The sequence below is a fragment of the Camarhynchus parvulus genome, chromosome 26, assembly GCF_901933205.1.
Source record: "Camarhynchus parvulus chromosome 26, STF_HiC, whole genome shotgun sequence".
NCBI lineage: Eukaryota > Metazoa > Chordata > Aves > Passeriformes > Thraupidae > Camarhynchus > Camarhynchus parvulus.
The window spans coordinates 499,051-527,025 of record NC_044596.1 but is presented as its reverse complement, the minus strand read 5'-3'; the positions used below and the strand labels follow the sequence as shown (position 1 = coordinate 527,025).

At 48.7% G+C, this 27,975-nt stretch overlaps 1 protein-coding gene across 1 annotated transcript; it reads right to left on the bottom strand.

Annotated features, from left to right (window-relative positions):
• Positions 1-1,229: 1,229 nt before the first annotated feature.
• On the bottom strand, positions 1,230-27,239 carry IGFN1 (immunoglobulin like and fibronectin type III domain containing 1). The gene is made up of 26 exons (XM_030965531.1): positions 27,221-27,239; positions 26,623-26,745; positions 24,272-24,411; positions 23,624-23,723; positions 22,778-22,825; positions 22,206-22,251; positions 21,341-21,515; positions 20,683-20,796; positions 19,354-19,525; positions 18,471-18,743; positions 16,081-16,755; positions 15,358-16,005; positions 13,825-15,297; positions 12,799-13,752; positions 11,434-11,558; positions 10,857-10,998; positions 10,094-10,390; positions 9,172-9,471; positions 8,130-8,303; positions 7,616-7,744; positions 6,877-7,182; positions 5,397-5,485; positions 4,118-4,313; positions 2,641-2,940; positions 1,854-2,180; positions 1,230-1,237 (listed from the first exon to the last, which is right to left on the bottom strand). The coding sequence occupies exons 1-26, from the start codon at positions 27,237-27,239 to the stop codon at positions 1,230-1,232; spliced, it is 7,353 nt and encodes a 2,450-aa protein (XP_030821391.1).
• Positions 27,240-27,975: the final 736 nt, after the last annotated feature.

The following is a 27,975-nucleotide window of genomic DNA, read 5'->3' as shown; positions in this document are numbered from 1 at the left end:
GACGCAGGAACTGACTGGGATTCCTTCTCCAGAATAAAAATGGACTCGGGGTAGATTTCACTGAATTGTGGTTTAATTTCATTATCTACTGCTGCTACATCTGTACAACATTGTACAAAATGTAATCCCAAGAACATTCCAGCCCCACAGCTGTTTGGCTCTGCTCTCTCCTGTCAGAGCACCCTTGGTGCTCTGGCTGTGACACCCTCCCACAGCCACCAGAACATTTTGCTGTCCAGGCCCAGTGCTGGGAGCCCCTGGCCATGGCAGAAGGTCCCTGGGAGTCCCTCGGATTTCTGGTCAGACAGGAAGGATTTTTCACCTCTTTTGCTCAAGGCAAAGGCTCCCAGCAGTGCCATGGCCAGGGGCAGTTGGGATGCACAGGTGATGCTGGGGGTGATCCAGGACTGGCACAGCCTTTGCACAGCACATGCTGAGGGTTTGGGGAGTTGCTGTGCTCACACACTGGTTGTAGACTGCCAGTCCTTCCCACCAGTGCATTTGCACTGGGAGCTTCACCTGCCCCATGCCAGGCTGGTCTGAGATGTCAGGACCTGCCCAGACAAAATGGACAGGCAGATATCTTTTAAACTTAGGGAAGATAATGCTGGTAGTAGAACATATGCAGAGCTGCTTTTGCCAGATTTGGGAAACCTGCAGAGAATCACATGGAATCCAAAGTGATTGTTTTGGCTTGAAAAAGCATATGTGAAAGGACCAGACATCCCTGATGTCCAGAAAGGTCCTTGTTGTGGGTGAGTGCTGTGGCAGGATGGTCTCTCCCCCCACCTGTGTTCTCCACTGAAAGTTTCAATTTGGCCAATTATTTTTCCTCTCGTCTTCTGTGTTCCTGAAGCTTCTAAGCTATGTTTTAAAGGTTTCATAGAAAGCCTGATTATTTTAAAAAACCATACAGTGCTCTTAAAGCTTTTTTCCCCCAGTATTGATGGCAATGCAGCATCATGTTCAACATGCAATCCCTGGATCTGAAAAATAACACCCTCAGACTGTGAAGAACATCTGACAATAAATGCACAGCCTTCATATGGACGAGTCCTCACCAAAACCTTCCCATCCTTGGAGCCAGGCAGGGATGTTCTCAGCAGGGCCACACTACAGGGAGGAGTCTGAAAGTGAGAGTGAGAGAGAAGCAGCTCAGGGTTGTAGTGAGAAAGATCAGAAATAGTCTGAAAAGCTCCCTGGGAGGGGGAGCTGAAATATTACAGAGCCTAAAAGTCTGCAAGAGGGTGACAGGGTTTAACTGACCCATTTTGCCACTTCTGTAATCCCAGTAAGGTATTTTGTATTTAAAGAAAAATATTTGACTCCAAGTAAAGGATATTTCACTGGGTACAGTCACCAACAATATTTATCCCCAAGTATATCCAAGAGTCTATCCCACTGCCCTTCCATCCACATGAGGATCCCAATGCCTCTGACCATGTCCCTCTTTTGTCCCCTTGTGTTGGCTTTGGCCAAACATCAGCTGCTCCCTCAATGCTCCCCTGACCTTGCACATTTGCCAGGGTCTTTATTCTGCGGCTCCTGCACTCGAGAAAAATCTAACCTTGATATTATCCTACCTAATGAAGATGGGATTCTTCCTTCTAAAAAATTTGCTCAAGCTCAGCCAAAACCTCTGGGTCATGTAGAAAGCAAGTGGTCTTTCCCATCTGCCTTTTTATTTCTGGTTCTGTTTGGTACTTGATCACGAGTACCATGATCAGGAATTCAGTTAAACAGCCCAGATGTACCATTGCTTTGTCAGCAGGTGGAGCTGGCTGGGGACCATTTCTGAGGTCCTGGGCAGCAGTGACACCCCTGGATCTGCCAGGGAAGCAGCGCTGCATTACCTTTGATGGAGAGGAAGGCTTTGCTGAAGGCACGGCCCACTTCATTGCTGGCTTCCACCATGTACTCCCCCTCGTCCTGCTTGGTGACCCCCAGCACCACGAGCGAGCACACGCCGAAGTCGTTGGTGCAGAAGTAGTTGGGATCTCTGGAGAGGTCTCTGCTGTCCTTGTACCAAGTGACTTTTGGTGGGGGATGGCCTCCCACAGCACAGCTCATGTGGCACTCACTGCCCGTGACCACCACGTGGCACTTCAGCGGCACCAGGAACCTCGGGGGCTGGTTCTGGTTAACTCCTCTGTATTTCTGTGCTTTCACTCGAAATTCAGCTGTGAAATATAAAGAACCAAACACACACTCAGATACTGCTCCCAGCACTGCAGGGTTTGCAGGGGTTTGTTTGTGCAGTGTCTGGAATTCTGCAAATTACCAGAGATCCCATGCACCTATGGATTGTAACCTCTGCTGCTCCTCAGAACTACAAAACATTTAACTTCAAAGTCAGAAACTTTGGTTTCTACAATACTAAGGCCTTCGATTTTGCTGGGAATTCATTTTGGGGCAAATTGCATGTTATAATTGCTGGGAATGAAGGGTCTGTCTGCATAATGCCCCCTGCAGAAAGGACAAACCTTCCCTGCCCAGCTGGAATTCCTCAGGGCATCTCTGTGCATTCCTGTTCTGGGCCACTGAATATTCCCAGGAGGAGAGATCCATTTGAGGGCGGGGTGTTAGAAGCAATGAAAGAAACAAAACACAACACAAGAGAAATAGTCGAAAATGTTTTACCCTTTTTTTTCCAGATCCTCCAGGGCTGCACAGTCTCTGATGGATCACTGGCTCCCAGGTCATTTTTTGCCACAACCCTGAAGTAATAATCCCTGCCTGGGACCACCCTGGTGAAGGTGAACTTGTTGTTGTAGATCAGGTCCCCCAGCACATGCCACAGGCCCTTCTGGGATTCCCGTTTCAGGACAGTGTAATACAGGTTCTTCTCCCACTGCTCAGAGGCTGAGGGCTCCCAGGTCACTGTCACTGTGTTGGGGACATTCTCCTCCAGCCGGATGGCTCCAGGGGGCTGAGGGATATCTGCCAGGGGAGGGCACACAATGTCACAGCTGTAGGGACAGTGGCACAGAACCCTAAAATCCTGGAGTCTGTTGCATGTGTGGGGCTCAGTGACCATGCTGGTCACTGGAAGGGACAAAATGCCATTCCTTCTCCAGGCACAGAGCTGCATTTGCTATGGACTCAGCTGCTGCTGCACAACATCTGCACTGGCTGAGAGGAGGGCGGTACAGCTGAGCTGCTTCTCCTCCTGGGGTCACAGCTGGGAGAGCTGTGCTTAGTGTCCTACAGCCTGTGCTGACCTCCCTCATTCACTGTGGAAGAACAGTTTTAGTCAGTGGATTGCTCTGTCCTGCAGACAAGTGGGATCATAAAGTGCCTAGGCAATCTCATAGAAAGCTGTACCCTGGTTCTCCCTGTGCCTGCACAGACAAACTGCAGCAGAGCTCATGCTGCTAAACTCAGCTTGTGGCCTTCTGCCTACTCACAGTAAATCATGGAATCCCAGACTGGTTTGGGTGGGAAGGGACCTTAAAGCCCATCCAGTCCCACCCCCTGCCGTGGGCAGGGACACCTTCCACTATCCTGGGTTGCTCCAAGCCCTGTCCTACCTGGCCTTGAACACTTCCAAGGATCCATGGGCAGCCACAGCTTCTCTGGGGAACCTGTACCACCCTCACAGGGAGGAGTTCCTTCCCAATATCCCATCTAACCCTGCCCACTGGCAGTGAAAAGCCATTCCCCCTTGTCCTGTCCCTCCAGGCTTTTGTCCCAAGTCCCTCTCCAGCTCCCTTGGAGCCCCTTTAGGCACTGGAAGGGGCTCTGAGATCTCCCCAGAGCCTTCTCTTCTTCAGGTGAACACCCCCAGCTCTCCCAGCCTGGCTCCAGAGCAGAGAGGCTCCAGCTCTCTGAGCATCTCCGTGGCCTTCCCTGGAACTGCTCCAGCAGCTCCACATCCTGCTGTTGCTGGGTGTCCCCAGGGCTGGGGCAGCTCTGCAGGTGTGGTGGCACCTGAGGGGGCAAGGGGCAGAATCCCCCCCTCCCCTGCAGCCCACGCTGGGGGATCAGCCCAGGGCATGCCCAGCTCTCACCCACCAGCAGCCCCAAGTCCTTCTCCAGGGCTGCTCTCAGTCCCTCCATGCCCAGCCTGGACTGGCTGGGAGTTGCTGGTACATTTGCATGGATGGCAGTGAGTTACCTGTAATTTGAACCTGGAAGCTGAAGGTTTCCTTTTTGCCCAGCCCATCCCCAAGCTCCACAGTGTAGGTGCCGCTGTCGCCGAGCTCGGCTGCCCTGAGCAGCAGCTGGCTGCTGCCCTCCTCGGTGCTCACGGCAGCGCGGCCGGGCAGGGGGAGCCCGTCCTTTAACCACGTCACCACCGGCTCGGGAGATCCCTGCAAGCAACAACCACTCACAAACACTTCTTTCACCTCCAGACTGTGTCTTGTATCTTTAGTTTCATTATCTTACCCCAAATATGCACCTCCTCAACATAGTAATGTTTAGAAGTACAGATCCACGATGGATCTGAGAGCCCTGATCTGTTCTACAGTTTCTTTACAAATTGTTTTTCCTTTTTGTCTTTTAAGGGTGTAATTGCAGTAAAGTGTTCTTTTCAACTGTGTCAAACAAGCTATGCCAGATCAAGGACAGATAACTTCAGGAAACAGTATTTTCTGCTTTTAAAAAAAGATCTGTTAGTTTTGGAAAGAAAAAACATCCTCTAAGTCTTTATTTCCATTATGCCATTTTTGGTCTCTTCTCCCAGAGATTAGGAGAAAGGCCAGCAAATACACACACTTCATCACCCTCCTCTGGTATCCCAGACTTTAGAGGATCATGGAATCATTTATGTCTGGAAAAGACCTCCAAGAGCATCGAATCCAACCCATGCCCCATCCTCACCTTAAAAGCACTTTTACACTTTTTACACCAAAGGTGTTCCTTGGACACCTCCAAGGATGGGGACTCCAAACCTCCCTGGGCAGCCCTTTCCAAAGCCTGACCACAATTCCCATGAGGAAAAGCCTGTGTTGTTCCAAGCTCACTCCAAAGCACTGAGATTTCTCTCAGTGCCTGCCAAGTTCTCAAGTGCTGCTGCTCGGTGAGACAAGCCCAGTGAAGGTGCTGCTGGAAATGGTGCCCCAAGGCCTTCTGAGGGAGTCACTGGAAATCACTGATTTGGGCAGTCTGACAGAGCAGTAGCAGATGATGATAACATTGATAAAGGTGGGTGGACTGAGCCTTGTCTGCAGAGGTTAAGGAATGACCATAATGTCATAAAACACCAATGCCAAGACTGATGGCTCAATTCTGGCTTGTGTTTTCCTCACCCTGAAAGTCTACCCAGTGCAGGCAGGCCAAATTATTTGCCCAGTGACTTGTAAACAAAATTCCATGACATAAAAACAGTGTTTCAGTTTTTCTGTCTGCTATAAAACCAGGCAGGGAATTCCTCCAAAGCCCTGAATACCCACCTCAAAGGGAATCTTCACCCGGATGGGATCCCCTGCTTTTATAAGCAGGAAGCTTTTCACTGTGTCATCTATCAGGAACCTGGGAGAAACTGGAAGAGACAAAGATTACTCCCAGAAGGTGGATGTTGGTGCAGTCACTGGTGACGATTGCAGTGTTCCAGCCCCTGGTGCCTCTCCCAGCTGAATGAGGCTGGTGAGGGACTCACAGTGGGAAAAAGCTCCCTGGTTCAGTCCCAGACTGTATACCTCTCAAATTTCATTACTATTTATTTATCACCATGACTAAACAAGGGGAAATTATGTAAAAATACATTTACAACAATCTCTGCATTCATGTGATGTCTCAGTCACAGAGAAATTGGCTCTTTGCCACACTTTATCCCATCACAGGGATCATCTTTTGTGTTTAAAAGGTGTCTGGAAAAAGGAAGTTACAATGGACACTTATAAAATATATATGCAGTACAGAGCACAGAACACCCAGAGGAAAGTTGCCAGAGTTTATCTAAAATAGTATTTTTTAGAATTTAAAATATTTTCTTTTCTCTTTTCATCAATATACTACACCAGTTAGTATTTATCTAAGCATACCAAATACAGTAATGTTAAATTGCATTTAGTGTTTCCAGTGTACAGCTGAACACCTGCTTTAGATGGATTTGATTTGATTTATTTTAGGTTTTTTATAGATAAATGGAGTCTCCAGGAATATGCCAAAGTAGACATTTTCACTTAGGATCCAAGTTAAGGAAGATGAACCCCTCAGAGAATTATCTCTTACATCTGTAATTCTGCAATGTTCCCAAAGAGCAGGGAAAAAACAGAGCTGCAGATTGTAAATAAAGATGGAAAAGTGAAAATGGTGAAAACTTTCAAACTAAAAAAGTAAAATAAAGTATCCAAAAACAGCATTAAAAATGTGATTTAAGAGAATGAAATAAAATGTTTCATTTCAGAAGATTGTCTAAAAATTGAGTGGAAACTCTATTTTTCCCTTGGAAGAGTGAAGCAGGGGTAAGACACATACAGGTTCTATCTGGTGACTGTAAGTACAAGGAGAAAATGGAGTTCTGAGTTGTTTTATCCAAAGGAATCTCTAAATGAGCTGAGCACTGTCCACTGCCTATCTGATATCAGTTAATATTGAGACTGCCCTGCTGAGGTGAGCAGAGACCCCCGAGGTGAGCAGGAGCAGCGCTGCCCTGTGCCAGGCTGGGCCTGGGGGCAGCTGCTGCCGGTGTGCCACAGCCCGGCCACTCCTGCTCCCGGACAGAGCTGGGGAGAGGGCCCCATTCCCGGGGAGAGTGCCCCGTTCCCGGGACAGAGCTGGGGAGAGCGCCCCATTCCCGGGGAGAGGGCCCCGTTCCCGGGACAGAGCTGGGGAGAGCGCCCCATTCCCGGGGAGAGTGCCCTGTTCCCAGGACAGAGCCATAGGGAGAGTGCCCCGTTCCCGGGACAGAGCCCCGGCCCCCTGACTCACCCAGGGCAGCAGCAGCAGCTCCAGCACACGCCTCCAGCTCCGCGGCCTCGCCTGGGCCGCCGTCGCCGAGGGCCCTGACGCGCAGCAACAGCTTCTCCCTGGCCTGCAGGCCCTGCACCCTGCACGAGGTGCTCCCAGCAGGGAGGGTGAAGCACTTGGTCCAGGTGAGGCTGTTACAGGGCCTCATCTCCACCTCATAGCCTTTCACATCATTCCCATCTTGTACTTCAGGTTTGTTCCATGTCAAGGTGACACTGGTGCTGTCACTGCTGCTCACTTTAAGGTCCTGCACTTGGCCTGGAGATTCTGGAGGGAGAAATTTTATTTAAACTAATTTTCTAGGGTTTCTCTTCCCTCTTCAGTCACTGTCTGAGATTCTCAACATTCCTGCAGTGCACTGGATTTCCACCGTGCTGTGTTGCCCCACATCCCAGTTTTTCAGAGCTGGATCTGGGTCCTTGCTCCTACCAGCCCTGCAGTAAATCCACAACATTCCAAAACACTCCGTGGCCCCTCCTGAGTGTTCCTCTGCACTGCACATTACTCCCCACTGGGGTCTGCCAAATCTTGACTCAGACATCCTACAGGAAATCCTTCCATTCCTTCCTCCAGCTGATTCTCAGCCATGAAACATTCCCCAATTACTGATCCTTGTCTCCACACCCTTTTACAGAGGATTTAAGAACATCTCTCCATGAATACCCTGAAAGCAGAGCACAGGGCAGGGCAGGGCACTTACCGGTGGGGTCCCGGGCAAAGGCAGGCTCTGAGGGGTCACTGGGCTGTCCTGTGCCAGCAGCATTGACAGCTGCCACACGGAACTCATACTGCACACCCTTCTTGAGGCCTGTCACCTTCAGTTTCTTGTCTGGAGAGAGGAGAGAGGAGAGAGGAGAGGTGTTGCCTCAGGGGAGCTGTTCCCCATGAGGAAAGGTGACACAACAAAGCTGTGCCTTACTTCAGGCAGAATTATGGATGGAAAAACTCTCAGGAGCCATAAAAGCTGTCACTGATTCCCCTGCCATTCCCTAGCCAAGTGCATGTGATCTTCTGAGATGTGTTCATTGTATTCCTTTCAAAATCAAACAGCTCTTGAATCACAGAATCACAGAATCATTTAGTGGGTAAAGACCTCCAAGGTCACCCATCACCACTTGATGTGAAAGGTGTAAGATCCTAAGCAGCTCCTAAACCTAGCTGACATTTTTACCTTTTCAAATCCACTGGGCTGTTCCAGGAGTCAGAATACTCACCTTTGACAGGCACGTTGGTGACTGGCAGCCAGGTCACAGTGCCCTTCTTGCGTTTCTGAACAATGTATCCCATAATTTGGGAAGTGCCAGTTTTACAAGGAGCTTTCCAGGATATGGTGATGGTGTCCCTGCTGGCAGTGATGATCTCAGGGCGATTTGGGGCACCAGGGGAGCCTACAAAGAGACGAGGGCTTCATTATTAGTGGGTATGTTCTTATGGCAAGGTAAAATGGTGCTGTGTGGAATTTCTTCTTCCAGATTCCCCCAGGTATTCCTATGGATGTGTTTTAAAAACCCAGCTGAGACCTGAAGCTGTGGATCCTGTTCCCCAAACTGGATCCAGCATGGATGCTGTTCCTGAGTTTGGATTTCATAAAAGATCTGCTGTCATCAGGACAATTCCTCTGCCAGTGGGGTGTGTCATTCCTACATATGAACAATCAGCATCATTCTTGCTTTCAACAACAGGAACTGGTAACAAAACAGATTTTCTTTGCCCTCTGCTAAAGTGTCCAAAGTACAGAATCACAGGAATGAGAATGGAGAAAGAAGATAATTAGAACTGAACATTGCTCTCTCTAGTACTGTATTTGTGCTCATGGCAAACCTGTTCTAGTATTTAAACTCCTTGAAGGACAAAACCAATATTCAGTTGTTTGGAGGTTGGGGGAGTGGAGTGGTCATGCTGTGAAGGGCTGCACATATAAGTTCTTTTGCCAGTGGAATTAAGAAAAGGCCTCACATATTCCCTTTGCAGCCACACTGAGAAAAATTTCCTTTGATCTGGATGCGTTTTGCATTTCCCCCATGAAACTTCCTTTCCAATCCAAAATAGAGCATGACCAAGGAATAATTACATCTCACTCAGCATCAGCAGAGCCTACAACAAACTGCTGCTCTTGCTGGGCAACCTCCACAGCTTTGTGTGAAGACTGAAGTTGAGATCTGTAGCAACATCCACAATGCAGTGAGTTTCCTCTGATGTCAGCTTTGATAATGAATTTACCAATTTGAATTATGAATTATGAGAAGTTCTCTTCACCTTTACCAGCAGCCTTCACTTCCCCTGACTCCAGCGCATCGCTCACTCCCTCAGCGTTCACGGCCCTCACCCTGAAGTAGTAGCTCATCTCTTCCTCCACTTTGTTTGTGGTGAAGCTGGTGCAGCTCCTGGGGGTTTCTCCCAAAGTCTCCCAGTCGTTCCTGCCCACCTGCTGCCTCTCCACGAGGTACCTTTGCACTGGTTTGCCCCCATCATCCTTTGGGGGCTTCCACTGGATCGTGATGTTGTTGGCGGAGCTTTCGACAATTTTGATGGGTCCTGCTGGAGGCTGTGGCTTGTCTGGAAAGATGAACAGAGACACAGCTGGCTCCAGACCCAGACCTGCTCCTGGGTTTGGAGCAGACACTGTCCCTTGCTCACCAGCTGGGAGACTATTCTGGTGAAATGCAGGCATAGTTGTAGGATGAGGGCTGGGCATGTGAATTGCCTCTTCCGAACTTGACCTCTTCTAACTTTTGATGGAGAAGATGGAAAACCAGGCCCTTGCTCTCCCTGGGTCAGTAGTTCTCATAAGAATTGCACCAGTTCAGCTTGCTAACACAGGCAAAACAGCATTTCTGGTCTCCCAAAGGAGCCCAGACATTTATGGGAGGGCTGAATTGAACCTTGATATCCTATTTCAGATTTGCATGTTGGTTACAGTCACATCTCCCACAGTGTCTGAACACCCAAAACTCAGCTGCTTAGGCCATGAAAAACCAAACTAGTTTTGTTTTCCCGTGTACTAAAGGGCATGAAGCATGTTCAGCAATCTTTCCTTGGACCCTGATTTTGGGGCAATATACAGAGTCTTGTTCCTCTCAAAATACCCAGTCACTCCAAATAAAGTTGTCACCAGTGTCAATGGATTCCCTGCCTAAGCTTTAGAGTGAAAGCCACAGTGAATGTTATAGGATCTTACCTATCACCATGAGCTTTAGGTTGATCTCCAGGACACCACTGTCGTTCTTGAGCCTGACTTTGTAATCCCCACAGTCCCTCCTGTCGCAGCTGGAGATGGAGAGCGTGGTGCAGGTGTCTGTCTTGTCCACACGGATCCTGGAGTCATCCCCCAGCTCCATCCTGTCCTTCAGCCACGCCGCCCTGATGGGCCCCCGACCCTCGAATGGGATCCGCAGCTTCACCCCCTCCCCGGCCTTGGCCACTGTGGGGACACTGGTCAAGTTCTTGAGGAGAACTTTGTCCACCTGGGGAGGATCTAAGCAGGTGATACAAGGTCATTAAAAACCACAATTTGAGGAGGATAAGGTTCGACTTGGAGAGAAGGGATCCCCTTATGGTGCTGCCAGCAATGCTTAGAAGCTCACAACACTTGGATCTGAACCTTTAGTTGTACTTTGCTACAGGATAATTATCACAATATTTTGTGTATCACACTGTCCTTTCACTAGAGAAAATTTCTCCTAGGCAACACACTAAACACAAGAATGAAGAGTCTGCCCTGGTAAAGTGTTTTGTGCACCCCAAAAATATTTGAGTTGCTGGCAGAAGGGTCCTTAGTTAAATTTGCAAATGCAAAATGAACCAGCCTGTACAAAAAACATTTCCCATTTATCTTGTAATTCTTTATAATAAATTTATCTCAATAACCAATAACATGTCTCTGAGTAAATATATTACATTTAATATATTTAATGCTGCCTTGGTGGTTTGAGTAGACTCACCTTCAATAAAAATTGAAGCTTCAGTTTTTACATCTCCACCTTCAAACCTGTATTTCCCAGCATGAATATCTTCAGCCTTGTTGATGATCAGTTTGTGGACAAGACCTTTCTTTTCAAAGACGACTCCATCCATGCTTGTTAACTACAAAGTAAAGGGTAGAGACCTATCCTTTTTAAAAAAAAGTAAAAAATGCAATCCAAACTAAAACTGGACAGACTACAATTTGAAATGCTGTTGAAAAGACTTAGGAATGTCATGCATATTTAATGACAATATTCTGGTATTCTGTTGCCCAGAGCAGCTGTGGCTGCCCCATCCCTGGAAGTGTCCAAGGCCAGGTTGGACAAGGCTTGGGTCTAGTGGAAGGTATTTCTGCCCAGGGCAGGGGTGGGACTGGATGATCTGTAAGGTCCCTTCCAACCCAAACCACTCTGGGATTCTGGGAACCCTTCCAGGGCCCCACTCACACTGCAGGTGACTGTCAGGGGGAAGGACACCTTGACACCACCCTTAGGAAGTAGAGGCAGAGAGCAGAGCATTGCTACCCAAAGCCAACAGCAAGCTCAAGGAACCCACCTTTAGGCCATCCTTAAACCAGGTTCCTGTCACGTTGTCCCTGCTGACAGTGCAGGACAGCTCAGCCGGGTCCCCCTTCAGCACTCGCACGGTCGCCAGCTGCTTGTTGAGGTAACAGCGCGGGACTGAACAGCCCAAAAGAAGGGAAAGAAGCTAAGTCTGTGCTACAAAGAGACACCTAGAGCTGAAAATGCATGTGCACGTGAGGTGAAAAGAGCTTTTAAAAAAAAACGTTCCTCTGGTCAGGAGAGGCTTTTGTGCCACCTCACTGTGGGCCAGCTGGATACACCCAGTGCCTTGAGGACCATCCCAACATCAATTATATCCCAACATCCACCTCATGGGCAATGGATTCACCACAAATCACCTTATCTAGCTGTGGATTTGCTAGTTTATGTCTATGCTAATCATTTTGGCTCCCTCTACAGCCAGTGGAAAAAAAACAGGCTGCTCCAGGGTGTGAATATACTGCTTCACCCTCCTCTTCCTCTGCACTGACCACACATGGGGCTGCCCAACACATCCCCCTAAACAGCCCCAGGGACACTGTTCTCCACTCTTGTATTCCTCTTTCTCTTCCCAAGTTCTCTCCATTACCATCACAACCTCCTCTCTAATATATACCCCACTCCTTCCTCCTGAACCCCAGTTTTGATGATTTTACTTCCTTGTTTATATTTATGGTTTAGAAATGGTAATTCCTAACTTGTGAACCATCCCATTAGGTCAATACTCCCCTCTGATTATACACCTGAAATTTCTCATTCCTACAATTTTCACATCATCATCTTGTTGGTGGAGCCACAGGTTTTACTCAAATTACTGCAAACACATTACTTCCCTCTTATTCTATGCAACACCTTATTATTCCTGATGTTACAAGAGAAAAGAGCTCTTTACATTATATAATCCCATATATGCAGGCACAGAATTGTTCCCAGAACTTAGAAAACACAGTTATTTACAGTAGGTGTTTGAAAAATAAAGTGAAAGTTTTGTATTAGAACAGTATCAAAGAAACATGATGATACTCCTTGAAACTTTATGGGAACTGGTATGTTTGTGAACTGGTCTGTTCCATGATATGTGAAACACAAATGAAGAGATGAGACCTGGTTTAGATCATTTAGACAGAGAAAGTAATTTTGACCTTTAAGGCAGTTTGATCAGAGCACACATCAGTGTGCACACATCAGTGTAAGATCAAGCAGCCAATCAGTGGGAGAATTAGGAACAGATCACGGGACAACCAAATTTCTATAGAGTTGTGTTTATCTAAACCATAACATCCAATTTCTTTTCAGGATTAGGGATGTGAGTATCAAAATGCAAAGAAAGACCAGGAGTCACCAGTTAACCACGTACCTTTAAGATCATCCAGGACACTCCGTCTCTTTGGTGCTGTGCTTTCCGTGTTGTTCAGGGAATCATTTGCTTTAAGATCCAGATCAGGTTCCTGGTTTCTCTGGTTTGCTGAAGGAGGTCCACCAAAAGGACCTGACACCTGGCCATAACTCAGTGGACCTTGACCAAACCCACCTGAACTACTCCCATCAACAGATCTGTCATGGGATTTACTCTCTGCCTCTCCAAAGGCAGAATAAAGAGAGCCCAACTGTGGGAAATCTCTGCCCTCTCCCCTGGCTCCTCCTGGACCTGACAGGGACCCTCTGTCACCAGCTGAACCTTTGTTCCCTGGCCCTCTGACATCACTGGCAGTGCCCTTTCCAGTTTCACCTCTCAAAGATCTGCCAAGATGTGCGTCCAGCCCATATTCACCTCCTGGTCCACCAGCAGCTCCCATACCTCCTTTACCACCGACTGAATCCCATCCATCCCCTCCCAGCCTCCCAGCTCCACCTGCACCAGCTGTGGCTACACCTGACCCTCTGTCCTTGCCATAGGGAGACCCTGCACCCCACAGGGCAGAGCCTTCCCTGGAAAAGCCCTCTCCTCCTGCTCCACCTGCATATCCTGGAGCTCTGCTCAGTGTGGCATCCGTGCCACGGCCCAATCCCATTGCTTCCTCACCTCCAAGAGCAAAATGAGCAGCTCCTGCCACAGTCCCAGCTGGGAGACCATCCTTTCCATAGGGACCCCGAACACCCCCTGCACCAGCAGCTCCACCAGCACCTGCTCCAACTGGGAGACCATCCTTTCCATAGGGACCCCCAACACCCCCTGCACCACCACCACCAGCACCAGCTCCAGCTGGCAGACCATCCTTTCCATAGGGACCCCCAACACCTGCTGCACCACTAACACCAGCACCAGCTCCAGCTGGGAGACCATCCTTTCCATAGGAACCCCCAACTCCCCCTGCAACAACACCACTACTCCCAATTGGCAGACCATCCTTTCCATAGGGAGCTCCAGCTTCCCCTTCACCACCAGCCCCACCAACACCAGCTCCAGCTGGGAGACCATTCATTCCATAGGGACCTCCAACACCCCCTGCACCACTAACACCAGCACCTGCTCCAAGTGGGAGACCATCCTTTCCATAAGGACCTCCAACTCGCCCTGCACCACCAGCCCCACCAGCACCTGCTCCAACTGGCAGACCATCCTTGCCATAGGGAGCTCCAATTCCCGTGGCACTTGCAGAACCAGCAGCACCAACACCTGCTCCTAGTGGCCGACCATCTGGACCATACAAAGCCTCTCCTGCACCAGCTCCACCAGCTCCAGCTGGGAGACCATCCTTCCCATAGGGAGCTCCAAATCCCCCTGCACCAGCACCAGCACCAATACCTGCTCCAAGTGGCCGACCATCTGGACCATACAAAGCCTCTCCAAGTCCTCCTGCATCAGCACCACCAGCACCTGCTCCAACTGGGAGACCATCCTTCCCATAGGAACCCCCAACTCCCCCCGCATCACTAACACCAACACCTGCTCCAGTTGGGAGACCATCTTTCCCACAGGAAGCTCCAGGTCCCCCTGCACCAACACTACCAAAACCATCTCCAGCTGGGAGACCATCCTTTCCATAGGGACCCCCAACACCCCCTGCACCACTAAAGCCAGCACCTGCTCCAGCTGGGAGTCCATCCTTTCCATAAGGACCTCCAACTCCCCCTGCACCACCAGCCCCACCAGCACCTGCTCCAACTGGCAGACCATCCTTGCCATAGGGAGCTCCAATTCCCGTGGCGCTCGCAGAACCAGCAGTGCCAACACCTGCTCCTAGTGGCCGACCATCTGGGCCATACAAAGCCTCTCCAAGTCCTCCTACACCAGCTCCACTAGCTCCAACTGGGAGACCATCCTTCCCATAGAGAGATCCAAGTCCTCCTATACTACCAGATCCACCAATACCAGCTCCAACTGGGAGACCATCCTTTCCATAGGGAATTCCAAATCCCCCTGCACCATCACCACCAACACCTGCTCCAAGTGGCCGACCATCTGGGCCATACAAAGCCTCTCCTGCACCAGCTCCACCAGCTCCAACTGGGAGACCATCCTTCCCATAGGGAGCTCCAAGTCCCCCTGCACCAACACCACCAACACCAGCTCCAACTGGGAGACCATCCTTCCCATAGGGAGCTCCAAGTCCCCCTGCACCAACACCACCAACACCAGCTCCAACTGGCAGACCATCCTTGCCATAGGGAGCTCCAAATCCCCCTGCACCAGCACCAGCACCTGCTCCAAGTGGCCGACCATCTGGATCATACAAAGCCTCTCCAAGTCCTCCTACACCAGCTCCACTAGCTCCAGCTGGGAGACCATCCTTCCCATAGGGAGATCCAAATCCCCCTGCACCAGCCCCACCAGCACCTGCTCCAGCTGGGAGACCATCCTTTCCATAGGGAGATCCAAATCCCCCTGGACCAGTACCACCACCAGCACCAACACCTGCTCCAAGTGGCCGACCATCGTACAAAGCCTCCCCAAATCCTCCTGCACCACCAGCACCTGCTCCAGCTGGGAGACCATCCTTTCTGTAGGGAGCTCCAAATCCCCCTCCACCAGCTACACCAACCCCACCAACACCTGCTCCAACTGGCAGACCATCCTTTCCATAGGGAGCTCCAAATCCCCCTGCACCAGCACCAGCACCAGCACCAACACCTGCTCCAAGTGGCCGACCATCTGGACCATACAAAGCCCCTCCAAATCCTCCTGCACCAGCACCACCAGCCCCAGCTGGGAGACCATCCTTCCCATAGAGAGATCCAAGTCCCTCTGCACTACCAGCCCCACCAGCACCTGCTCCAATTGGAAGACCATCTTTCCCATAGGGAGCTCCAAGTCCCCCTGCACCAACTCCACCAGCACCATCAGCACCTGCTCCCAGTGCCTGACCATCTGGACCATACAAAGCCCCAATTTCTCCTGTGGAATTGCCAACTCTACCAGGTGTAGCCCCATCTCCACCTGGAAGGCCTCCTGGCCCATACAATGAGTCAGATCTTCCTGTCTGCCCTAACTGACCACTGGCATGAGGTATCAGGCCATCCTTGCCATAGGGAGTCCTTGTTTGTCCCTCTCTGTTTATACCTGCTCCATTCATATCACCCACAGTGGCATGCCCATCCTTGCCATGGTGGGACCTCATTCCTCCTGCCATTCCAGCACTTGCAGCATTCCCCCCAGCTCCAGTTCCTGGACCAGTCCTGCTGAACAGATCACCCACACTGGCTCCCACTCCAGTTGAATCGGGATCAAGCCTATCTGGCACAGAACTTCCACCACCCAACCTCCCAGCACCCCCAAAACCAGCTCTGTAACTGGCATCACCTAAATTCCCATCCTTGTCATGCTGAGAGCCCAAACCTTCTCCATCATCCATGTCAATGTCAACAGCACCCAGCAAACCTTCACCTCTGCCATCTACAGAATTCCGTTCACCTGCCCCTCCTCCTGTACCACCAGGACCTGCTCTGCCTGACACAGAGTCCATGCCATGGACAGCCCTTAACCCACTTCTGCCCCCTTTTAGTCCAAAGATGCTGCCATCATTGGCTGCTGAGTCTCCATCTAGACCTGCTCCAGAAAACTGCCCAGACCCCATCTCTCCATTCATGTGGGTTTTGTGTAGCCCTTCTTTTCCCAAAAAAATTTGGCTTCCATCACCAGAATCAAGGGAGTGTCCTTGGCCCCTGCCTTGACTGCTGCCTTGACCTGTTCTATACCAGCCACTTTTCTCCCCACCAGAGGATGTGGGGAAGGAAGAACAATCTTGAGCAGCAGCTTGCTCTTGGCGCCGAAGCTTCCTCGCCCTTTCATTATCTGCCATTGTTTCTTTCAGCCACTCAGATGTCTCCCTTACAATCTTTTCTCCTTCATCCTGACTCCTCTTTCCTTTGGCATCTGAGGTTGCATTGTTTTATGGCAGCAGATTTACAATATAACAGAAAAAGAGGGGAACAAAATAACAGAAAATCAATAGGACATGCACTGCATCAACAACCAAAGAAAATGTGTTAGCACTTTTTAAATTTCATTTTAGGACACACAAACACAATACATTTAAATAAATTTAAAATAATTCCAAATCCTGAATTTTTCAATACCACATTGAGACAATGAAATGTTAGTTAAAGACAATTATTTTTAGTTAAAATGTATTGTTTTTTAATGGAAACATGCTCATTATAACAAACAAACCAACCAACCAAAAATAACAGAAAAAGATACTTCCAGCATGGCAAGTCTGATTTAGAGGGGCTGAGATTGTATGTGGGATTCAATAATTCCATCTGCCTTTACCCTCCAGATATGGAGGAGTTACAGAATATTCCATGCACAAAGGAGCCATCAGTTCCCACCCTGGAACTGGGATTTCACTGCTCTGGAGGCAGCTTGCACATCTGGATAATGGCTGGTTTAGGGATGCCTAACCTGAGGACTAAAGCTTTCAGATATGTGAATAGCTTTGGATTAATCTGAAATTCAGGCTGTTCTGAGAGCAGGTCACTCACTGCTTTGGTTTCTAGGTCAGATATAATTTATCAGAGCTCACATCTCACTGAAATCCACAGGAAGTTTCTTTGTTTCAGAAACCTACATTGCCTTGGAGAGGCCATTATGAGAGAGACCCCTCCTGCTGCTGCAGGAGGATCCCAAAGGAAACCAGAGTCAAAGGGAACCAAAGGAAACACTCTTCATAAGCAAACAAATATAAGCCAGGTGACTGTCAATGTACCTGCACCGTGTTCCCACCTTCCCAGCTTCCTCTGAGCTCCTTCCAGCATGTTTAACTCTAACTGGGAAAGAAAACTATCATCTAACAAGAAGAATGGCATTGATAGTGTAGAACTGAGAGTATCAAAAGCTCCCTGAGCCCCTGCCTGCTGCACTGTGATCACTGGTTCCTCAAAAACATGTGGGGAGATAGGGAGCATTTTTCCAATAACTGATGAAGAATGTGCTACTTCATCATAGCTGTAGAGCAAACAAGCCAATAGGATTTGTCAGGACTAATTAAAAGGGGAAAAGTTGGTCTCATATGAAGAGGAAAGAGGGTCTAACCAGCCATTCATTTTTCCAAACAGGATTTAGAGTCATGGAATCACAAAATGGTTTGGATGGGAAGGGACCTTAAGACTAATCCCATTCCATCCCCTGCCATAGGCAGAGACACCTTCCACTAGCCCAGGCTGCTCCAAGCCCCATCCAGCCTGGCCTCAGACACTTCCAGGGATGGAGCAACCACAGCCTCTCTGGGCACCCTGTGCCAGGGCCTCCCCACCCTCTCAGCCAAGAATGCCTTCTCAATATCCCATCTAACCCTGCCCCTCTGGCAGTGGGAAGCCATTCCCCTTGTCCTGTCCCTCCATCCCATTGTTCCAAAGTCCCTCTGCAGTTCTCCTGGATCCCCTTTAGGCCCTGGAAAGGGCTCCAAGGTCTCCCTGGACTCTCGTCTTCTCCACACTGAACACCCCCAGTTTTCTCAGCCGTGATTTTGGAATTAGAGGCTCAGCAATTCATTTCCCAGCAGAGTAACATCTCCCTGAGCCATCATGCAGTGAGAAGAATGTTTTGTGCCAACACACCACGGGAACAACCCGCTGCCAACCACTCACACTCCACGACGAGCCAGGCGCTGGAGGAGCCCTGTCCCGCGTCGAGCGTGTACAGGCCGCTGTCCGAGGGCCCCACGTTCCTGACAGTCAGCTTGTGGGTCAGGCCATCGGGTGTCACAGAGATCTGGTGCTTGCCACTGGCCTGGAGGGGGCGGCTTTTGTGCAGCCACAGGGGCTGGTGGCAGGGCGTGCACAGCACACACTGGAACTCGGCGTCCCCGGCCTCGGCACAGCGCACGTCGGAGAGCGGCTGCCGGAACCGCGCCGGGATGGCTGCGGGGAAACCGAGAGCTATGGGAAGGAAACAGCTTCTGTGCTCCCAGGAAAACTGTTACAGCTGAAGGAGGAAGGAACAGGAAGTTGTGATGCCTCTGAGCATCGGGTTACTGAGAAAAAGGAAAAACTCAGATGTGCTTCTGTGCCCAATTCTGCAGAAAAGCAGAAAAGTAGATTTTTGTCTTTATTATCTTCTGAGACATTTGTACCTCACAGCACAGATGTGTTGCCAGTCTGTAGTCATTGATGTGTTCCTGCAGTACAATACTTGGATTGAGTTTGTTGTTATTATTCTGAGCTCACAGAAGCAAACTGTAATGCAGGGTAGGTTAAGGAATGTGCTCACTGTCACCCACAGCCACACTGGTACTCCAGGTTAGGCCTGCTCTCTGGGACTGCAAATGCAGCACCTAAAGCATTTAATCACCCTCCTGGTCCTTTTCACCTGTGCCAGACAAGGAGCCCTGACTGGGCAGCACAAAACCAATCCTCTGTGGTGGTCAGGAATTACTGAGCTTTGCACTTGCTCCTCGACACAATTTTCCAGCAAAAAAAAATAAACTTTTGTCACAGTTGCACACCAAAACCATCAAACCGAATTCCTTACCTTGAGCATCGAGTTCGGTTGAGAAGACAGGGACGTCCTCCACCCTGACCTGGTACACCCCTGCGTCCTCGGGCTGCACATCGTTGACAGTGAAGTAGTACCTCCTGCCGACCCTCCGCAGGCAGTGCTTCCTGTACTCGTCCCCGGTCCCGTAGCGGAGCCGCTCGCCGTCCTGGCCAGGGGAGGGCAGGGGAGGGGAGGAGTGTCCACAAAGGCTCAGCCAGTGCCAGGCATTTCAAACACGTCAGGACAGGCTGGTGCTACAATCCCCTTGTTGATATAAATGAGTAACCTCACAGTGCCCGGGGCTCTTGGCAGTACACAGGCACTGTCTGGGCAGTGAATCCTGCACTGAGCAGGGCACCAGGCTCTGAAACTCAGCAAAACAGCAGCTCTTGGCTATCCACATAAGGGTCTGAAGCTTAATTAATACACAGTTCTTGCAGCTACAAAGACAAAGCACTTTCTTTTCTAGATTTCAGCATCCTCATAGCTGGATGAGCAGGAGAGTTCATCACTTTCTGTAGCGCACTTGGGTTACATTGTCCAAATTGTGGCTCATCAACTTCATGTCATATATTTAATCCAGGAGATTCATAGTTAGTCTGTCCTCCCCCTCAGGGCATTCTGATTTCCCCTGGATTTGACTAAAAATTATCTTTCAGAAAAACACACCTAGCACTGAGCACCTGCAGATTCCATCTGTGGGACTATGGATCTAGAAGGAATGTTTTACATCTCTGAGATCTTCTTCCACAGAGGGAGTTATAGTGCAATAACACACCTGAGAAGGTGAATAAAATTTATATGAAACTGCAGAATTTCTGCAGCCTGAAAGACACTGTTGGGGTGATGGTCTTAAACTGAAGGAGGGTCAGGTTAGTGGGTGGGGAGACCCTGGCACAGGCTGCCCAGAGAAGCTGTGGCTGCTCCATCCCTGGAAGTGTCCAAGGCCAGGTTGGACAGGGCTTGGAGCAACCATGGGCAACCATGGAAGGTGTCCCTGTCCATGGCAAGGGGTGGAATGTTTTAAGGTCCCTTGACCTTTAAAAGTTCCCTTCCAACTCAACTGTTCTATGAATTTCCTCAAGACACAAGGATGTCAGTAACTGACTGCATGCTCTGTACTTGGATCTACAAATCCACAGGGATATCCACCACCAAAGGTCACCCCACACCCACACTGCTCCCTAACCAAGCAGGGATCTGCAAAAGATAGACAACCTTAAGGCATTTATTTACTCAGCCACTGCCTAGCAGATGAAGCCTTTTCTGTAGAACACTTGAGGAGCTGCTCTGAGCTGCTGCTGCCCAACTCATCCCCCTCACCTTGAGCAGGTAAACATTGCTGTTGCTGTTTTTCAGCTCCATCTCGAGGCTGAACGTAGCATTTCCCTCCTTGTTGACTTTGATGTGTTCAAAGTTTTTGAGACTGTGAATTAACTGCAAAGAAATATTGAAGAACCTAGTAAATGGTAAAGCTGCCATGACAAAAGTTCTTAAGCTGTTGAATTAATGTGAAACCTACTTTAAAGATCTACCTCTAACATTATGTAGTAGAAGTATCTGTAAGTCACAGTTCTGGTACAGTGAGTTGCAGTGTCTGTAAGTTGCCACAGTTTCCTCCTGTGTATAAATTATTTTTTATGTGTTGCCTCCTGGTCACTCCCACACTGCCCATCCAGGTCTCTACATGCCCCTGTATGTGAAGGCCAATTTTTACTTTTGGACATATAATTTTTAATTTGACGTCCAAATTCTTATCAGAGACAACTGAATAACCCTGTGGTCAGTATCTCCTAAAATCTGAGCTTCAAAAAATTCATTAGCATTTTCGCCTTCATGAGTAAAAAGTGGAACGTCTTTAAAACGTTGTCATAAATCACTGTCATACAACAAAATTTTCATCGCCAAAGCAATTTAGGGAAATATAGCCTGTTTTCAGAAGCTGCAATTTCTTAAAAATGAGTGATTTCAGTTTATTTACCTTGTCTTGTTCACTCTCTGTTTCCTTCCTCATCTCCTGCAGCTTCCTCAGCATCCCACGGAAGTCAGCAATTCCATATTTTATACAGATTTTCTCATAATCTCTCCTATCTGCATGCAGCAGCAGCTGCCACACAGCTTCTTTGTCCAGGGGCTTTGGTTTTGGTGCTGCAGCCCTGAGAACCAGGGGGGAACCATTCAGACATTTTCACAGACAACAAGATATCCTGGTTTTCTATCCCTAATTATCTTTCATCTCTTTTCATCATTCCTGTAGTTCACTTGGCCCTGTAGGTGCAGGCAGGAAAGACTGGGACTCTTCCAGAGCAGGTTTTCTGCATCTGTACTACAAATTAACAGCGCCAGAGAACAACTTCCACCGTGCTGAATTATCACCAGAGGGTCTGGCACAGTTTGGCCCAGGCCAGGTAACTGCCTAGCACAGCTCAGGACTCTGCACAGAGATCATTATCAGCAGGCAATCCCTAGAGCTTCCCACTTGGGAAGGGAAGGATTCTTCCCTGTGCACCTGGCAGTGCAGCTGGTCTGGCAGCCAGAGCCAGCAGTGCATGAAGAGTTGTGCTTTGGACAGGAAGCCACTCGTGAGCTAAACACAGGGAAGCAGAGAAACACAGCCTCCCTTCAGAACCTCATGGTGCAGAGGAAATACCACTCAAAATGAGGCTGGAATCTTGTGTTTATCTCAGGTCAGCTGGCAGTGCCAAGCTGTTCTGACCTGTCTCTCCACAGGGAGTCTCACCACAACTTTGGACACAAGAAGTATTGCCCTGAAGGTCTCTGGAGCTGTCCCCTAGCACTGAGAAACATCCAGAAGTGGGAGCATGGCCCTCACTCCAGAGCCTTACCTCTTCCTCAGCATCTTCCTGGAGTCCAGGAGTGTCTTCTTGAGCTCTGTTACAAGGGTGGGAGAAGCAACAGTCACATAGCCAGCACTGTGAAATACATCTCCCCAAAGAAGATAATGCAGAATAGCCACTGACAACAGGTCTTTCTGCTGAGGTCTCTGGTGTTTTTTTCACATTTTACTAAAAAACTGTCATGAAACTTAGTTCTCACTGCCATGCTCATCCTTTGAGTGCCAGTGAAGTTCATCTCTCCCTAAAGGTCTTCCCTCTACAGACCCACTATTTTCAGCCATGTTAACAAGTTTGATCCAGATGCGTTTAACATCCCCAAATCCCTTTTTCCTTTCCTAATGATTCCACAATCACTAATTAGAACAGCCCAAAACTGTGTCTAAAATCATCACTTTAGCAAAAGGTAAAGAGCAAGCAGACAGAGATGACAGAATATTAGAGGCTCATTAATCCTTCTCTTACTCCAGTCTTTACAAGTTTGGGGTAGCAATAGTGTGGCAGAGAGAGTATTTTTCTCTCTGCCCCCAGTAATATATTACACAAATAGATCTTTAACTTACCATCAGCAGCATGAACAGGAACATATTTTGCCTTCCTCTTAAAGCCAACTGATCATTTATAAAACAGAAGGAAAAAAAACCATAGGATGAACAAGATTAGATTAACAGCAGTGAACCAATGAGCCATGAAACCACTGTATCCGTTACCAGTGCAAGAGGGAATCCCAGTTTGGATTTCTTTGTCAATCTGACGTTTGCTCCAAGTACACTCCATCTATAAAGGTGATATTTCTATTGCCATTGACTCTGTGCTTGCTGCAGGCTCCACACAGAGGAGGAGAGCATTTTTGCTCTACCAATTTTATGGTCTAAGCAATGGGAGGAAATACCAACATCTTGTGTTGGAGATGGGAAGCCAAGGTGGAAATGGCAATTGCAGATAGGTGCCTTCTAAACTTCTAACCTTGAAAGGCACAGAGGTGACGTGGACACTTCAGATATAATCCATCTTCAGCAGAAGTGGATTCCAAGAAAATCAGTTATATCTGACCCACCAAGTGCCCATTTCTCTGCACTGGCTGTGACAGAAGAAGGAACGAGGTGCAGGACAGCCACAGAGGGATGGAACCCTCCCAAAGGGCTGATTCATTCAGCATCATAAAGAAAGGACTGGGGCAGTTCAGCAGTAAATCCAGGGTGTCTGATTATGGACCAGTGCAGTGAGCACAATTCCACTTTCTTCCCCTTGCCTGAAAGCTCACAGTGTTAGGGAGCCACCAAAAGATCTGCAGTCTTCAATGAGGGGAATACCAAACCTTCACACCAAGAACACCCAGAGAGAGTCCAGACACCCAGCCCAGGGAACAGCACAGCCACACCTCTGGCCTGTGGAGCTGCCAGTCCTACCTTGGAGGATCCTGAGGCCAGCAGAGCACGAGGCCTCTCCGTAGGCATTGACAGCACAGCAGCGATACAAATCACTGTCATCCGGAACCAGGCTCTTGATCTTCAAAGGGAGAGCACAGAAACTGCTCACAGAAAGGGCTGGGGTTCAGATCACCTTCAGCTTCTCATAAAGCAGCTAATCAGTGGCACCTCAGAGGCTTCTTCTGTTCCCAGAAGGGCTCTAAAAAGCTTTGTTTGCTTATTTTTGTGTTATCTCAGAGCTGAGGATGTGTAGAATCATGGAATACCCTGAGTTTGAAGGGACCATGGGATCATCCAGTCCAGCTCCTGGGTAGGACACTCACAACAATCCCACCCTGTGCATCCCTGGCAGTGCTGCCCAAACACTCCTGGAGCTCTGGCAGCCTCGGGGCTGTGCCCATTCCCTGGGGAGCCTGGCCAGTGCCAGCACCCTCTGGGGGAAGAACCTTTCCTGAGATCCAGCCTAAATCTCCCCTGACACAGCTCCAGCCCTTCCCTGGGGTCCTGTCTCTGCTCACAGGGAGTAGAGATTGGAGCTGCCCCTCTGCTTCCCCTCATCCCACTGCAGGTTTTGCTTGTCCATTTCTCTCAGTTCCACAAGTCCTTTCTGAAATATTTGATCTTTACCTGCAGAATGAATTCATTTGTAGCACTATTGAAGGACATTTGATATTTGGCAGGATCATCCATTCCTTTCTGTGTACGTGACCATTTCACCTCAGGAGCTGGGACACCTTTGACCACAGCTCTGAAAATGGCATCTTTACCTTTGAAAAGAAACAAGGATTTAGTTATTTAAGACAGGCTTGAACATGAGGACTCTCAGACCTGGCCCCTTTTCTTATCAAGAGTTATCCCCAGAGTGAGTAATTTCTGTTATTTTATGCAGAAACATTCTTCAAAAATAACATCTTCTTTTGCACATCAATAATTCAGGTTTTGCGTGTATTCAATCATAAAAGGCCTTTAAAAAGTGGCATTACCCTGCCAGATGTGGCTGCTGACATCTCTGCCCATCACTGAAATCAGAAGCCTGACAGCAACTTCAACTCAGACTTGCTTTTTACCCATGAAATGTCCAAATCTCTTCTCATCACACATATTCTCTATCAAATCCCACTGTTTATCCAGTCTTTAACTGGCACCACCTTGCACTCCAAACCCACCAGGCACTGCTGTTTGAAGAGACAAGGGAGGGAGAAGAGAAGGGGGTTCCTTTCCTTCATTCCTGCTCCCCAGGAATCTTAGTACCCAGCAGCTCACCACAGAAGCCTCCAGCATCTTTCCCACTGCCCAAAACAAACCTCTTCTCCAACAGGCTCCAAAACCACAGGGAACACTGGGAAACAAGTAGAGAAGTGACTTGTGGGAGTGAGTGGGAGTAGAAATGGAGGTGAGTTATCCATGGAAACACCTCAGGGTGGAAATGATCACTCTCGCCTATTTTTTAATACTCTTGGTCTTCAGGTGACCAACACTGTTAAAGATTCTCCCTGGAAAGTCTGGCAATATTTCTCACACCTTTCTGCAGTCACCATCACCAAACTTATTTGATGGAACAAGTTCCTGCCAGCAGATCCTTATGAAAATACCTTTTCCAGCCTTTGAGATTGCAGTACTATCTCTTATTGAAGTCTGATTGCAGTTTGTTATCCCTGTATTACATTTTAGCCACTTTGGCTGCACTTTCCTAGGCTTGCCACAGAGCACCCAGCCAGAAGAATCAGCTCAGCCATGCACTGAACACAGTGGGGTGATGATAGAGTTAAAGGTCCTCGTGGTACCTCTACACAGACACAGAATTACAGTGACCAACATGAATGCACAAAGAACCTTCTGAAAATGAAGTAACTTGGAAAGTTTACACAGGTGAAAATATAGACAGGTGAAAAGTTAGCCAGGGCCCTTGGGTAGTAGCTGAAACATGCAGGTGGAGGAGGAGGAAGAGGGACAGGTTCCGCTAGAGGCCACTGTGCTCCTTCAGTAGCTCCTGGAAATCCACAGGTGAGTGTGGAACACCAAAATCCAAGCTGCTGGTTCCGTCCTCGCAGGGAAGAGGAGCTACACAATGTTCTCAGGCCACGCCACACCAACAGAAAAGAAAAAACAAAAGGACTCTCTGCAGGTACAGAGAGACACCTCTGGGAGGCTCTTCATTGATTCCATTTATTGGCTCATCAGCTGCCTGCTCTGTGCTCTGTGCAAGATCCTTACGTTGTTCCTTACAGAATCATCACAGAACCATGGAATGGCCTGGCTAGGAGGGACCTCAAACCCATCTCATTCCACCCTCTGCCATGGGCAGCAACTCTGGGACTCCTTCCACTATCCCAGGCTGCTCCAAGCCGCATTCAACCTGGTCTTGGACACTTCCAGAGATCAAGGGGCAGTCACAGCTTCTCTGGGCACCCTGTGCCAGGACCTTACCACCCTCACAGCCAAGAATTCCTTCCCAATATCCCACCCAACCCTGCCCTCTGGCAGTGGGAAGCCATTCCCCTTGTCCTGGCACTGCAGGCCCTTGTCCATCTTTCCTGGAGTCCTTTGAGGCACTGGAAGGCTGCTATAGCCTAAACAGCACCTCCAGTCAGCATATCCTACTTTAAAAGCAGCTGATTTTAGTGCTGAGCACAAGTTCTTTCAACAGGAAAACAAAAACAACAGCTTTTTCAATGTGCTTCATCTTTTACTCCAAAATCATTACTGTGAGAGCTTCCTGCAGAATTCACTGGATTTGCTGTACACATAAGAGCCAGATGTTGGTCTTACATACACATAGTGACAACTCAGGAGACCTTTGTGAGTACTGATGGAATTGTCATCAGTGTAACAAAGACTTTGACCACACAACACTTTTTTGTGGTCATGTCAAATCACTTTAGAAACTCACTTGATTTAATCACGATAATTTTTTCATGTAGGTGGGACATGGAGTCAAACCCCCAGATCTATGGCTTTGCCTGTTTATCAAGTCTCACCTTCCTGCAGTGTCAGAGTGAGTGGTTTCCTCTCAAAATCAGGTGTGCTGCATCCTTCTGGAACATCATTCACAAACTGAGTGACAGCAACTCCTGGGATAGAAGATTTCTTGAAGATTTTTACTAGAAAATCAAGAAAAAATACATTTAATTTACATGTGTATCCTTCAGAAAGAACCTCTCAGTCTGCATTGCCTCCTGCAGAGCAATAACCGCTCCTGCTCAGCTCCTCTTGAACCACAAAGGTCCCACCCACTCCAGTGTCACAGGCTGTAAATGTGTCCCAAGGCTTGGGGATTAAGGTCTGGGTGGCTTTGGTAAAGCCACCTTCTGGTTGTGGTGGCTTTGGCAAAGTTGTGTCCAAGTAGGAAATTCTGCAAAGTCCTAATCCAGGACCACCTTGGCTCACAGCTCCAGCCACGGTTTGGACAGGGAGAGCTTTGCATCAATTCTTGTTCCAAATACAAAATCTGGCATGAGAAAAGCCCCACTGCCAAGTCAGAGCCTGGTGGGTCAGTCCCTGCCATCTCCAAGGTAGAGAAGCAAGCTGAGGTTGTTCCCAGGGGAATGTTCCCCAGAGCTGTGTCTGTTCTCTCACCTGTCTGGTGGCTGCTCATGATGCTTTGCTCAGCTTTCCGTGGTCAGCACAAACAGATTACAAGTTCTCCTGTGAAAAAGACAAATACTTTCATTATTTACAGTTTGCAAGGGAAAGGACAGACCTTAACACTGCTCCCTTTAGTGACACAGTTTGTCCTTCCTCACTTGCCACATCCTTGCAGCCAAGTAGAGGCAGACCTGCCAATCAGCCTGTCATGCCCAACACAACCTGGGTATGAGGATGATTAGCAGGGCTGAATGGAAAATGTACACATCCAGAGGCATCCCTCTGTGTCACCTGGCTTTCCTCTAAAGACCTCCTCTCGTGTTTCAGGCAAACATTCACCACATGGCACTCACGTGGTGGGTTCTGATGGATGGCAAGAGCAGTTGCTGAGAAGAAAACCACAGAGATGGATGTCTAAACTGGGGCATGGAGCAGAGGTACATCCTGATCTCATTTAGCTTGGTTAAATTAGCAACAGACCTGAGAGCAGACAAGAAGCCTTTAGAAGGGAATGGTGAAGTGTGAGCTTGGCATTAAGGAGTTATTGTTGTGGATCATTCAGGAGACTTTCTGCCAAAGGAGTCCCTTTCCTTGTATTTGAAACTGGACAATGGGTAATGTAACACATCCCTGCCTTGCAGCAAGCTGGGAAAGCAGATTCTCTGTCATGTGAGATATGCTCAGGAACTATAGAGTTACTGCAGCTCTGAAAGAGCAATTAGATTGGATTGCCTGTGACATTAGTG